Source organism: Lathyrus oleraceus, chromosome 1, assembly GCF_024323335.1.
Source record: "Lathyrus oleraceus cultivar Zhongwan6 chromosome 1, CAAS_Psat_ZW6_1.0, whole genome shotgun sequence".
Taxonomy (NCBI): Eukaryota; Viridiplantae; Streptophyta; class Magnoliopsida; order Fabales; family Fabaceae; genus Lathyrus; species Lathyrus oleraceus.
In genome coordinates, this window is record NC_066579.1 from 29,859,159 (window position 1) to 29,874,262 (window position 15,104).

General features: G+C 34.1%; 1 protein-coding gene across 1 annotated transcript; it reads left to right on the plus strand.

The window, feature by feature from the left end:
• The first annotated feature begins 434 nt into the window (after positions 1 to 434).
• Positions 435 to 1,061, plus strand: LOC127115397 (glutaredoxin-C1-like). The gene has a single exon (XM_051046960.1). The coding sequence runs from the start codon at positions 486 to 488 to the stop codon at positions 897 to 899; it is 414 nt and encodes a 137-aa protein (XP_050902917.1). The 5' UTR covers positions 435 to 485; the 3' UTR covers positions 900 to 1,061.
• The last annotated feature ends 14,043 nt before the right edge of the window (positions 1,062 to 15,104 follow it).

Here is a 15,104-nt window from a genome sequence, read left to right on the forward strand (position 1 = left end):
TATGCATATATCTACCATTTTTTTATGTCTATATGATGATCAGTTATTATTCATCATGCATAACAGTCTGCACCTAGCCACCAACAAGAGCTGATAATACGTACTACCACATTGTCAGTCTATTCTCAATAGGAATATTTCTGATCCTCTCTCTCTCCTTAGAGTTCCTTTCCAACACCTCCCTTTTTTTTCTATTTTTTCATTTATTTTTCTCCAAGTGACACCATATAACATTTTATTTTTTTCAATTTCCAATATTCCACTCTCTTCTTTTTCTGTTGTACTTTTTTTTTTGGCATGAAACTCATTCATTTGATACCTTTAGTCTCACTCTCTTTGACTCACACACACCACATTTCATTAACTAACCAAAACGATTATATGTCCCCTAAACATTCTCACATTCTCTATATAAACTAAAATAATCTCTCACACTTTTCATTCCTTTCAACTCAATAACTCCATTTTTCTTCATTATCCTTCATATGTCTTTCACCCTCTCTCTCCCTCCAATCATGCCAACAAAAATAGAGGCAACACCACAGTCACAACCACCACCACTTCCCTTCAAGCTCAACATGACACCCTGTGAAGCTGTCCACCACTTGGCTTCTTCCAATGCGGTGGTGATCTTCAGCTTGAGCGACTGCTGCATGTCGACGGTGGCCAAACGCTTCCTCATCAGCCTTGGTGTGGGACCTACTATTGTGGAGCTTGACAAGGAGTCTGATGGGAATGCTATCAGGTCTTTCTTGAATCAAATTGCTGGGGCTGAGCAGCCTGTTCCGTCTGTCTTCGTCGGCGGTAAGTTTGTTGGTGGTGTGCAGACTCTCATGGCTAAACACATCAATGGAACTCTTGTCCCTCTTCTTAAGGAAGTTGGTGCTCTCTGGCTCTAAAATAGGTTAATATGATTTTCTCAAAATTCACCTAGTTATGATTGAAAGTTATATATATTTTTATATAATGGAATATTAAAGTTAACTAGTTTAGGTTTGTAGCAAAAGCCTTGTTTAAGTGCTTCTAGAGTCTTATATATTTGCATTTATGGATTTCTTCTATTTATGAAATTGATAGATAAATGTAAGTAGTTATATGTACTAACTAATGTTATGCTACAAAAGTCATGTTCAAGTACTTTTGGAGATATTATTTGTATCTCTTTTTTTTATATATTGCAAAACAAGCAATTAAAATTAAGTGGCACAAACTATCTATATATAGATTAGTGTATGTAATTTCACAAAGATTTCGTAGCCTTAATTCTATCAAATTCTTACGGCAAAGTTTTGAATTATATACACAAATATTAACATAAATTTTAGGCCGGCTTTTACATACACAAATATTAACATAAATTTTAACAGTTTAAAATTTAAAATTGTATTACCAACCGGCTCGCCCCAGATTCAATTTTTTGCGAGACGGATTAAGATTTTAGACTCACACCTTTAAATATATCCGTATGCTCGATTTTTATGCGAGATTTTGCAGGCGGATCTAAACGGAACGAACATGCTCATTTGTCACCTAACAGTACCTTAATTAATAAGGTTCAAGTTGAATATCATTATGGAAGTACAAATTTTTTTTTTACAAATTAAAATGTCATGAAAAATCAATAGAGTGAGAAAAATAGAGATTTCCTAAATCACCATGGTTTTTAGTTTTGACTGAAAATGAAGCAAAAAGGAAGAAAAATAAAGAATGAACCATAACACTAAGCATGCAGATTGTGCTAAGAAACAAACAAAAACCAAGACATGTCATATTGTCATATGTCTGTTGGTCCGTACCACAATCAATAAAATATGATGCTTTTTTTGTGTGTGGAAATTGTGATCACATAAAGGACATGTGATGTGTGATAGTCTTCATAACTAATCAATTCCATGCAGATTGCAAAGAGAATCATTTTTGTTTACAACTTGGTGGTGTTTCTTTTTTAACTTCTTTTAATTTCATATTGCAATATAAAATAATTCATAATCACATGTAATAGGAACAATTATACTCACTTCAGAGAGAGATAAACTAAGTTAACTCACCTAAGAAAACATGAAATAAAGATAAATATTTGAGATTGAAAGTTCTTTTTACAATATTACGACGACATTCAGTGTCGTAATAGATGTATAGACCGAAATCGAGAAAATCTTTAAGCTACTGGCATTTTAAAACCTTGGTCTTAATTGCATCCTGTAATCCTTTGCATGCCGTTTTCTACTAAATCATGCAGAATTTGATATAATTCCATTCTGAATTATCAATACATAAAAAAGCAGTCTACTGCGTTTGCTGCTTAAGGCAAAGGCATGCAGCTTAAAAAGGAGACAAGCTCTGCACAAAAAATGTCACACTGTTTTCTGTTATGATAGTATGAATATAATAATAAGAGTCGCATTTCATTTCCTCTGTCTATTTTCCTTTTACCCGTTACGAGTTTGTCACTGATTATGGAAATGGATGCGTTTTGTTTTTCATGTTTCTTTGTTTTGGGAAATACGATCGAGAGTGAAATCATGAGCAAGATATGAAATTTGACCGGTGATTCTTATTACCACTCATGGAAATTGAAAAGACATGCCGAAGGATACATGTGATGTGTGCGTAACCTTTTTAAGGAAAATCAAATCTCTCTCTTTAGTCTCTAATTTATGTTTGACTGTTTTCCACGCGCTCTTTGACTGCCTTTATGTATACGGTAGATTTTTTTAATTAATTTTTCATTAGTTTTTATTTTTATTTTTATGATAAACACTAGTAATACATAAACGCGGTTAATTAATCATTGATATATTTATTTTTAAAAAACTTAATATTGTTAGAAATGTAAATAGAGATTTATACTGGTAACATTGATACTTGAACATTAAATACTAATATTGTATTTGAGTACGACTAAGATTTAGATTAGTCGTGTTCTATATCATAATTGACAAGTTAACCTACTAAAAAAATTCTATTTTATCTGAGATATCCAAATTCATAATGTGATATATAAAATACTAATAAAATTAAGAGTTTGTATGAATTGACTTATTTAAGTTTATACAATACAAAAGGTATGTAAGATTATTTGAAAAATATGAAAACAATTTATGTTACTGTTCAAAAGTTATTTTCACCTTATTTTCATATGTTTAGTTAAATTATATTTTGGTATTTAATTTGACAACATAAAATTTGATGGATTGTTTCGTGGTATGTGACATTTTTTTAATTAAATAGGTTTGTACGAAAACCTAAGTTTACTCTATTTCAAAAGTAATAAATATATGAAAACATAACAAAAAAAACATACAGTATTACATATAGATATAGCAAGGTTGTAAGACAATATTGGTCGACTTGTCTTATTCTCACTCTTATGTGATACCGTATATTTTTATTTTTATATCCATAAAATAAAGAAACTGATTGATATACTTTTATTCCATGTAATTTGCTCATATATGAATATACAAAGAATCTATGCATTAAAAGTCTAGTATATAGTTTGTCTAAAATAAAATACCTATTTAAATACAATAAACATATTTACAGTTGATATGATTGAATACAACTAAATAGATTTAAATAAAATGGTATATGCATTAATTATATAATATAATTCTAACATCGGATGGGATTGTAATATCAAGAACATCCAATTTTTATTTTTTTTAGTATTTGTTTATAAACATCACCTCCAAGTGGTTTAGTAAAGATGTCTGCTAGTTGATCAAAAGATTTGAGATATGAAGGAGTGATAAGACATTATTTAATCTTCTCGCGAACAAAATGACATTCAACTTCAATGTATTTGGTGTGTTCATGAAAAAATGGATTTTCAATAATGTGAATGGTAAACAGCTTGACTATCACACTAAACTGTGATCGGTTGAGGATGGTCAATACAGAGATCAGAGAAGATATGTTAACCAGGACAACTCAAAAGATGAAATTGCAAGGGAGCAATATTTTGTTTCAACATAAGAACGTGAGATGGTTGGTTGCTTTTTGATTTTACATGAAATGGGATTAGAACCCAACATGGTAAAATAGTTGATAATGGATCGACAAGTTATATGACAACCATCCCAATCAAAGTCTACATAAATAACTAAATTAATGGAGCTTCATGCCGAAAGAAATAAGTATTTGCCAACACTCTTTTAAGATATCGAAGAATCGTCACATCAAGATGAGATGAATATGGAGATTGGATGAACGGATTAAAAGTGTTAACAACATATTGAATATTAGGTTGTGTCATTGTTAGATATAAGATATGATCAATAAGGCCATGAGAGATTGTTGGATTAGGAAGAGGGCTTCCATCGTTTGGCTGTAGACAAATGTGTTGCTCCATAGGAAAATCTAATGGTCGGCAACCCGTCATACCAGAGTCAGATAGAATGTCAAGCTTATATTTTCTTTGACATAAGAATATTCCATTTTTAGAACGAGATACTTCAATATCTAAAAAATAGAAAAGATTACTAAGGTCTTTGATGGAGAAAGACTGAGCAGGGAATTGTTTTATATCTGACATGTCATATTCATTATTGTCGTTAATAATGATGTCATCAATATAAAGAAGGTCAAATATGGTCGTTTGATTACAATTGTAAGTGAACATACTATAATCAGAAATTGATTGACAAAAATATTTTGAATAAAAGTGGTGGACAATTTTGAGAACTATTAACGAGAAGCCTGTTTAAGACCATAAATTAATTTGCTTAATTTGCATACATATGGTTTCCTTTTACGAGAGAATCCATGTGGTAATTTGATAAAATTATTCATTGAGATATCCTTGAAGAAACACATTGTTAGCATCAAGTTTATGTAATGACCAATTTTTAATGGCAGTTATGGAGAGAAGAAAGTGAATTATGACTAGTTTGGCGACAGGTGCAAAAGTATCATGATAGTCGATGCCTTGAACTTGAGTGTAGCCTTTGACAATTAAATGAGCCTTATATATCCCAATGGAACCATTAGAGTGATATTTGATTTTGTAAATCCACTTACAATCAATTGTTGATTTACCTCCAGGGAGTGGATATAAAACCCAAGTGTTGTTTGATTCAAGGGCTTGAATTTCTTTAGCCATAGCTTCACGCCATTCAGCTGATTGCATGGCTTGAGAATAAGATTTTGATTCTTTATTTTCAATGATATTACTGAGATAAACTTGATGAGAATTACTTATATTTGATAATGATAAATAATTTTTCAAAGGTAAATTAATGTTTGATGTAACATCATTAATTTTACATATGTAATTCTTGAGATGAATTGAAAGATTACGAACACGTTGAGAATGAAGATGGTTGGAAGGGTTCGTTTCTCTAGGAGAATTATTTGGGAGAGTATCTGCATAAAATGGTGGAAATTGGATGAGGTATCATCATGAGAAGTGGGAATAGTCACAATTGTGTCATTTGGATTATCATTGTGACTATTTTTTGGAGGATTATTAGATTTAGTTGGTAAAATGGAAGATGTGTCATTAAACTCATAAACAAGAATTTGAATTTTAATGCTTATTGCATTATTAAATGGAGAGGGTTGAAGATTTTGATAAAGAAATACAATTTTATGAAACTAAACATCGCAAAAGGCATATATTTGACGAGTATTCATGTCATATATGTCGTATCATTTTTTATTAAAAGGATAGCCAAAAAAAAGTACCAGGTTTAGACTGCTTCAAATTTATGTTGAATATTCATATTTTTAGAAAAACATAAACATCCAAACATGCGAAGTGATGAGTATGTAGGGGGAGAAGCAAGTAAAATTTGATGAAGAGATTTATATTTTAGGATGAGAATTGGAAGTTTGTTTATAAGATATGTTGCAATAAGTACACATTTCCCTCAAAAAGAAATAGGTAAGTGTTGAAGTAAGCCCTAATAGCCCATCAATATTAGATATTGATCCACTGTCGCACACAAGTCAAAAATGAGTTATTAAAAGTATAGTATAAGGAAGCGACACTCGATTTATTCAAATTAACTTTTAACTTCAACATGAAACTTGTAGGTTATCCTCTCATCTTTCCAACATATATTAGAATGTGTCAATCTGATTCTCGTATCCGAAGTTATGACTTGTACAACGAGATGGTGTAAATAGTTGTTTATTAAGAAAATACAATACAAAATTATAATAAAGGTAAAAATAACCTAAGCTAAGGAAACACACTAAAATATTAGAAATAACAAAAGAAACTAGAATTGTTGCAACATAATAGTGAGAGAATATGCATGAAAATGCACTAATCAAAATCCATCCACTTGAACTTTTGCACTCCAAGCAAAATTCTAAAGTTAAAATTCAAAACAGAAAAATAGGAACAAAACAGAAAATGCAAATTCAAAGACATTCAAAATCACAAGGGTGCAAGTGAAATCCTCATTCTAAGCTTCAAGAAATATGGTGTTAGTGAGTAAAATTCAATGACATTCAAAAGAAGTAAGAAGACAGTTTACTAAAGAAATTGCAACCTCTCATCATCTTCACTTTCACCCTCACCTAAATCTCAACTCCACAACCATTAAAGTTTAACCGCGAAGCTTCAAGCGCGTTGAGCTAAGCCTCTCAATCTCTCTGGGTTTTTATACGTAGGTAACAACAATAATCACAAGCATAACAATTACACAGCATTATCAAAGCCTACAGGCTAAAAGGTGGAGAAGGAGAGAAGAAGATTCAACAACACACAATTTGAGTAAAAGAATTAGGGTGAGGAATTACTTTGAGAAGTAGAAATGTTGTCGATCCTTTTTCTCGACACCATTTTGTGAAGAACCGCCGGAGTAGCTACGGCAGGTAAGCCTTTCCACTTTTCTTCTTCGAGTTGTAGTTACCATAATGTATCACATATTCCCTGGAGTCAAACCCCTAAGTTTGGACTCCGATTAGTTCGTTCAACACCGTTTAATTGTCTTTTCATTTTTTTAGGGTTCTTATTTTTTTCTTAGTTCAGTTTTAAGGTTTCTTTGAGTTTTGGGAGGAATTGATGTGAGAGATGAGGAGAGGAGGTTGAGAGGTTTCTTTTGGTGGTATTTTCGAGCCATTGTGATCATCTACCGCCTTTGGCGTGACGAAGCGATTTCTGGTGGTGAAAGGTTGTTTGGAAATGAGAGAAGGGGTTGAAGACGTAAACATAAGTGAATGGTGGTTGCTGAGTTCAATCCCTTCAGCCTTTGCATCATTTCGTGTGGGCCTTAAGGACATCAGGCTTAAAGTCCATTACTCCTCACACCCCATTTTATTTGAACCACAACAATGACAGTGTTTGGGCTTTCTGAACAAAGCCTAACGCTCTTCTCTTGAATACCACCCTTGTTCTGCCTTCACACCCTCATCTGAAGCCATATTATGATAATGGGCTTCCTGAAGCCCACTGGATAGCTCCCTACACACCTATAATCAACATACACCATTGGTTCTATCTTGTTTTTTTATATTTTCTTTTCCTTTATTTTTATTTAATTGTTTTTAAATCCTTTTTTGGTTCTACTTTGTGATGTTTTTTGGTGCATTTTTTTACATGATTAATTAGGAAATAAATAAATGGTATGATTTAGTTGTTTCTTAATTCATATTTTTGTGGAAAAATGATCATTAAGTGGATTGTTAGAGTTAATCACTATTTTTTTAGATAGTTTTTTTTCAAGCATTAACCATGTTCCCTTATATTCTAGACTATCTTAGAAATTGAGGCATGATAACACTTTGCTTTTCCTTAGAATTTAGGCTTAGAAATCCTTATGCCTGATTTACAACTGGAATTTTACCATGATTGATTAAGTTGATCAAAGTCTTCTTTGATCAACTAAATCCTTTGATATGTACCTACTCCCTATGTCTATTCAAGTGATCAAAAGTCTCTTGATCACTTGATGAGACTAGTCCCCTGTACTCGAGTTGCATTGGATCTTTCAAGACAAAACAACTCAAGACTTCACATTCAAGTCAATACAAGTCAGACAGAACATTACAGATAGACTAGACAATGGACTATTGTTCAAGCACAACAAAGATTCCTCTTCAACACTTGTCAGCTATGATTCGAATTGTGTTCCACGAGCCTTAAGTAGTGGAGAAGGGATTAGAGGGAGCATTCATATCCTCATTCTGAATATCTTTGGATACGGGACGAATGACCCGGTTATTAAAAGTATTCACATTTACTCATAGACTTTAGTGCAATTCAAATCAAGTAAATTGATAAGTCTTCTTCCCCCACAAGTAACACTTCACCATCAAGAGCTTGAAGGAAAGAGAACCTCAAGGCTGAAGACTCTTCATCATCAAGAGCAACAAAAAGATTCTTCATCAGCAACTTATCAATTACGATGAGAAGTGCACGCCATGAGCCTTAAGTAGTGAAGAAGGAATGAGAGGGAGAATTCATATCCTCATTTTGAATATCTTTGTATACGGAACAAATGACCCAGTGTTTTAGAGTATTCACCTCCACTCATAGACGTTAGTGCAATTCAAGTCAAACAATTGCCAAGTCTTATTCCCCACAGACATCACTTCTATAATATTTTCTTTGGACCAAATAATACACTCTTTGGACTTTCATATCTTCTTTGGGTTAGTTACCTCATGGTCAAAAACTCGTTTCTGAACCAAGAACCTATTCCTCATGCATGTTTGTCTTATCAGACCTTGTGCTTAGACAAATCATTTTCTTCCTTGTTTGCCTTGTAAGACCTCGTGCTTAGGTAAACCTTTTTCTCATGCATGTTTGTCTTATAAGACCTTGTGCTTAGACAAACTCATCCTCATGCATGTTTGTCTAATCAGAACTTGTGCTTAGACAAACCCATATGCATGCATGTTTGCCTTGCAGACCTCGTGCTTAGGAAAACCCATCTTCATGCATGTTTGTCTTGTCAGACCTTGTGCTTAGACAAACCCTTTTCTTCCTTGTTTGCCTTGTCAGACCTCATGCTTAGGCAAACCCTCTTCTTCATGCATGTTTTTCTTGTTAGACCTTGTGCTTAGGCAAACCCTTTTCTTCCTTGTTTTCCTTGTCAGACTTCGTGCTTAGGCAAACCCTATTTTCCATTAATGTTTGTCTTGTCATGCCTTGGGCTTAGACAAACCCTGTTTTTTCTCGTTTTCCTTGTCAGAACTCGTGCTTATGCAAACACCCCTTTGTAGGTATTGATCCTCGGATCTATGCAAAATCTTATATTTATGCATTAGCCGTACCTTTTGGTTCATAAATACTTACCCTATGGATACAAACAATACAATCCTTGGTTTAAACAACACTTTCACTTTACTTTTCACTTCATAACTCTTTGCAATGTAATTTTTGTTTCTTTTAATGCAATTCAATTAACTATTTCCTTTTCTTTTATCATACAGGCATTTTCAAAACAATTTTCTTTTCTTTTCATAAATAACTTTTATAATTTGTTCCTTAGCAATCATACTAAAAGCTTGGAGTATCTGAACTAGGATCAATTTAGATAATGTCTACACACTTCTAGGATACTATTATAATTGTTCCATAAAAACAACCAACACATCCATATTTTCTACCACAAACTACAGAGCTCTAAGTTTCTCATTGCACTATGAGAATACGTAGGCACGAGGGTCCAAATCCTCAGCGAGCACACTAATTAATAATTGTTTTTCCCTTTTTCCCATTTGAAAGTAACCTTTAGATAGTAACACCCATTCGAGCAAAGAATAATCAAAATGGTTCTCGTTGAGTACAACAGATGCAAGGGTGGTGATACATTCCCCTTGCATAACTGACTTCCTTACCCATTTCTCTTCCCCCTGGGTTTTATCGATATTTTCCCTTTTCTTCGGGAATAAATAAAGTTCGATGGAGACTCTATTGTATCTTCAAGCATACGATGCACTCAGGTATTTTTTGCGGCGTGACAGCTGGTGCCTCTGTTGGGGAGTCCATAAGCAAGTCAAGCCTAGTTTTACTTGTTTCCTTGTTTGTTTGGGTGTTTATAATTACGCTTTGCTTGCCTTATCTTTATGGTATTTATGTCATTCTTTATTTGCTTTAAATATTCATTTACATGTGTCGCACCCGAGGTTTTAAACAATCGGATAAGGGAAATTGGGACCGTGTCCGTTTGTAAAGAGACAAAACAAAAGAGTCGCCACCGAATTTTAATGGGTTTCCTCTTAAAGAGATGAGAGGGAAAATAGTCGATAAAACCCTCAAGAGAAAAAGAATTTATACAGGAATTCCAAAAGGTACGGATAAAGAATCGGTCTCGCAACCGAGATTGGGTTCGGAAGTCGATTACGCAAGGGGAAGGTATCAGTACCCCTTGCGTCCATGGTACTCCATGGGAACCATTTAAGTTGTCTGCATGCATGGGTACTTATCTGTTAATTTCTGATTTATTTTCTAAAAGAGTGTGAAAGAATGAGATTTGGGTTTTTTATTATTGTGCTCGCCAAGGATTAGGGCCCTTGTGCCTACGTATCATTCATCGGGTGATAAAGAATCAGAGCTTTGTAGTTCAGAGTAGAAAATGTTTGTGGGTTGATTGATTTTAACTTTAAGAAAAGGGTTTTCTGAGAGATTCCCTAAGGCACAAAAATAAGGTTTTAATGGGTTGTGTTGATTTTACCTTGAATAAGGGTTTTTAAAAAAAAATGATATTTGTGATTAGATTTCACTAAAGTCTATGGGTGGAGGTGAATATTCTAGACAACAAGCCAAGTGTATTGTGTCTAAAATAATAAGAGTAAGGGTAGGAGAGCTACATCCTTACTCATTCCCCACCACTTAAGGCTCGTGGCACACAATACTAATCGTAGTTTTATTGTTTTTTTAGTTTGATTATGAAAATGCCGTTTGATGTTGAATCAAGGGTTTGTTGATTTGATTATGAAATTGGTGACGTGCAAAGAATATACAAAGTAACCAAGCAAGAAAGTAAAGGGTATCATTGTAAGGTAGCACAAGAGAAAGCCTTGTGTGTGCAAAAGTGACCTAAGCTAACAAAGGATAATGGTATTACAATCATGTCTCCCTAGGGTAGTGCCATGATGCCATTCTTACAACAAGTATGTAAGTTACAGATGAAATCCAAAGCTGAGGCAAAGTGTCAAAAGATTAAGGACAATGTCTCCAAGAAAGGGTCCTAAATTAAATCCTCTAGGTCCAAGATTGATTACAAGTGAAATGCATCTTTTGTCCTTATAACTTTATCAGGTTTTTGTTGTTTCCAATTGTATGTTGACAATTATTAGATGACAATATAAACATGCATGAGAGATATGTACAATGATGATGATGATGATGCGTACTTGAAAGTAAATTAAATGAAATGACATAAAAGTAAATCACAAGGTAATAACAATGACAAGATCACAATAACAACAGTTATTAGTATCAAAGTGAGTGAAGTATAGTGAGTGGTTAGTAAGGATGTACAAGGTGAACATTTGAGCATTATCTATCCATAGGTCAAAAGACTCAAAATATGGCGCATCAGGGGATAACTTATCACTGATGCAAATTATTGAAGATGATATTTGATCAACTAACAATAGATTTGAAACAATGAAAGTTATACAATCCCAAGTCCATCTATCAATGATTTGACAAATTGAAGATTATATCACTCAATATTTATAAGTTAACAGTTGATTAATGACTAAGTTATATACAAGTTAGATATTGATTTATGTACAATTTAAGTATTCAAACACAAGTAGTAGATGGCCAGTGGTCAATGGAAACAACACAATCAGATGGATCAATATGTAAAGGATCAACAAGTGAGGCTTCATTTATGCATCAAATGGTTTAAAACTTGGTTAAATAGAGGCAACCTATCAATACCCCAAAGTATCATGAATGATCCCTTGATCATTCATTGATATGTTTGAAATGTTGAAGATTTTATCAACCCTAAAAAACCAAAGACCATGACCAATAAATATCATCGACCATCATAAACAATAAAGGAATGAACGTCAATAAAAATGGTTAGAATAAAATAAATAATATGAAAATAAATATATGGGTGGAAAATATGCTAAGTATATTTGCAAACATGTGAGATTAAAAAGAAATAAGTGGTAAAATAAATGAAATAAAAAATGGAAAAAAATTAAGAAAAAATGAAGAAGTAAAAGAAATAAAGGGAAAGAAAACAAATGGGGGGCGTTGGGGGTTGAACCCCTGACCTTGGGTTCATGGGTTAACTCTATTTCCACTAAGCCAAGGACTCTTGGATGTTAACAAATATGCTCAATTGAATAAATAATAAACTTTAATTAAAAATTAAACACGGATCAACCAAGGCCACATTATTAAGTCACTTATGATTAGTAAACACAATGGATAGTCAGATCAAGGGGACTCATGATGCACGTGTTGACCAAGGGGAACACATACATGTAGAGGAAACATCAGCATACAATAACCAATGAAATCATGACAACATATTTTTTTGAATTTGAAACAAAGAATTAAGCATGAAACAACGAATCCAGAACCGTCTTCAACCTTGGAACTTCAAAAATCGAAACTCAACATCTCTCATTTTTAAAGGTAATCAACTATGTATTCCCCTCAACCAAAGGTCCTCGTTGCCTTCTCCATACTCATGAGCCATTTATTGGCTCTGAGTATGGAGTATTTCACATGAACTCAGATGAAAACGTAAACTTAAAAATAAAATAAAATGATGGATATTGAGTAATCGAAGCTCAAGCCATGAGGATTAGCATCAGTGAATGAAATGGAGTGAGATGGTAACTTGTTTGAAGTGAAATGGAGGTGCTAACTAACTAGTCAGAATCAGTTTCAGTTGAAAGTTCCGAAGAGTTCAAGCATCTCAGGTGAGGTGGTTTCAGGTGGTTCTAAGGTTTCATATAGATTTAGAGATGTTGGGCGAAGGTGTTTGGATGTTTAAATGATGTTGAGATTGCTTAAAAGATCAAACCTGATACTCGGTTTTTGAAGAGAGGATAGTGAGTTTGCAGCAGCTGCTCTTTGGCTTTCAAGCTTAGGAAAAGGATGGAACATGGACTCCTATTTATAGGGAAGGTGTTGGAGTGATTTAGTTGAAGGTTTGGGGGATTGGGTGTCTAAAAGTGATGGAGCTTGAAAAATGCCAAAAACCATACCTTGTTTGTTAAGTGTTGTCCCCTTTTGGCATGTAATTCCATTCATTTACCCTTTGTTCTGAAATTAACACCCTTTTGGTGAGACCATGGTGGTCCCAACAAAAGATGATGTGATTTTGGCTTTTATCCATTTTGGGAAATTTTCACTTTTTGACTCTGGCTCGGTTTGATCCCATGTGACCTTGTTGCACTCAAAGTGGATTGAAAACTTGTCACACAATGATACAATACGTGTTTGGGATCAGAAGGAATTGGAACAAAATGGTTTAGGGACTTAATGCATGAAATTGGTATGTGTTTGGCTGGTGTGGTCTGATGAATGCACCATGATGAAACCCTATCTTTGCACTTGGGCCACTTAAAATTGGCTTGTGCATTTTGAATGAAACTCAGGCCAATTGATCATTGTCATGCCCTTAACATGTCACAAAAAGAAACATGTCAAAAGGAGTTGTGATGTGGAAATTCCAATGGTTCAAAATGGAGGTCACGAACATGTTTATAGGCCTGATTAGGCAACTTGACCAGCTTGGCCAATCCATAATTTGAGGTCCTTACTCAATGAATTAGGTCTTGGACCTTGAAGCAAAGTTTAAGAGAGGTCCAATTAGGACATTTTACTCAGAGAAGATCTTGAAAAGCTTGAAAGGTGACAATGTTATGGGCTTTGGACCAAATGGTAGGCCAATCTTGCCAAAATGTGACCAACTAACATGACCTAGAAATGCCATTTTGTGATTTCTTGATTTTTAAGGTACAATGATGGATGTTGAAAGCTCATATGATTATATCATGATGTAAAATGGGGCTTGGAGCTTTGTGGGGTGATTTTAGGTCAAGTCCATGGGTGAAATTAAGGCATTGAAAGTTCAAAGTTCATGATGAAACCAAAGACTTGTACCATGGATGAAATGGGTGATTGATTGATGAGTTATGGTTAAAAAAGGCTTGAATTGAAGGTGAATGAAAATTTTAATGATGGGATGATCAAATGAGGCAAGGCGTAAAAGTCAAGGGATGCACAAACTAGGGTTTCTTGGTCCACAAGTTTCATCAAGAACCATAGCTAGACAAATTAGGGTTTTGAGGTGCAAGAGGTGTATTGAGGTGATTCAAAGGGTTGTGGCATGAACAATGCTTATATATCATGAGTCATCCATGGTATGGTCAAGGAACAAGGTGAATCATGACTTGTACAAACCAATGAGGATCGAAAACTAGGATTGAGGTCCTTGGGTGACCAGATGAATCTTCAAGTGTCTTCAATGAGGGTTCACCATCCAATTATGGTTTGGGAGGTGAGGGAATTGTCTTGAATGATCCTCCAAGGTACAAAGGAACTTAAGGATGAAGATTAGGGTCAATATGGCTTGGGCACACCTAAACATGATCAGAGGATCTTGAAGCTTCATAGATGAACCCCATGCCTTGAGTTTGTGGATCATTATTTGTTATGAGTATAAATGCATATGAATGATGTATGAGGGATGTATGCTTACGAATTAGGTCTATGGAAAGTGATATGAAGGTAGGGTAAATTTTAGGGTATGATAGCTGCCCCTATTTAAACTTCTTGGACCTGAATGTATGGATAGCAACGACTTTCGTGCTTTCAAGGTATGAGAGGATTAAATACTAAAAGGAGTAACCAAATTTTTTTCCTACTGGGGATAAAAGTGATATGAAATGGTTTGTTGGGGATTATATGTGGGAAAGTGTTTACGGGATGGAAAATGATCTTGATATGAGCTCATCTGCTTAGGGAGATGAAGGTGGTAAAGGATTTATGGGATGGCAAACAGTCTTGATATGAGACCAACTGCTGGGAAAATGGATATGGTATTTATGTATGATATGTAATGAAATGTATGCCATGAAACAAAGTATCTCTTCAAAGAGGAAAGTTTAATGACAATACTCTAAGAAGAAATGTGGGGAAAGAAACTCCGTTGGGGATA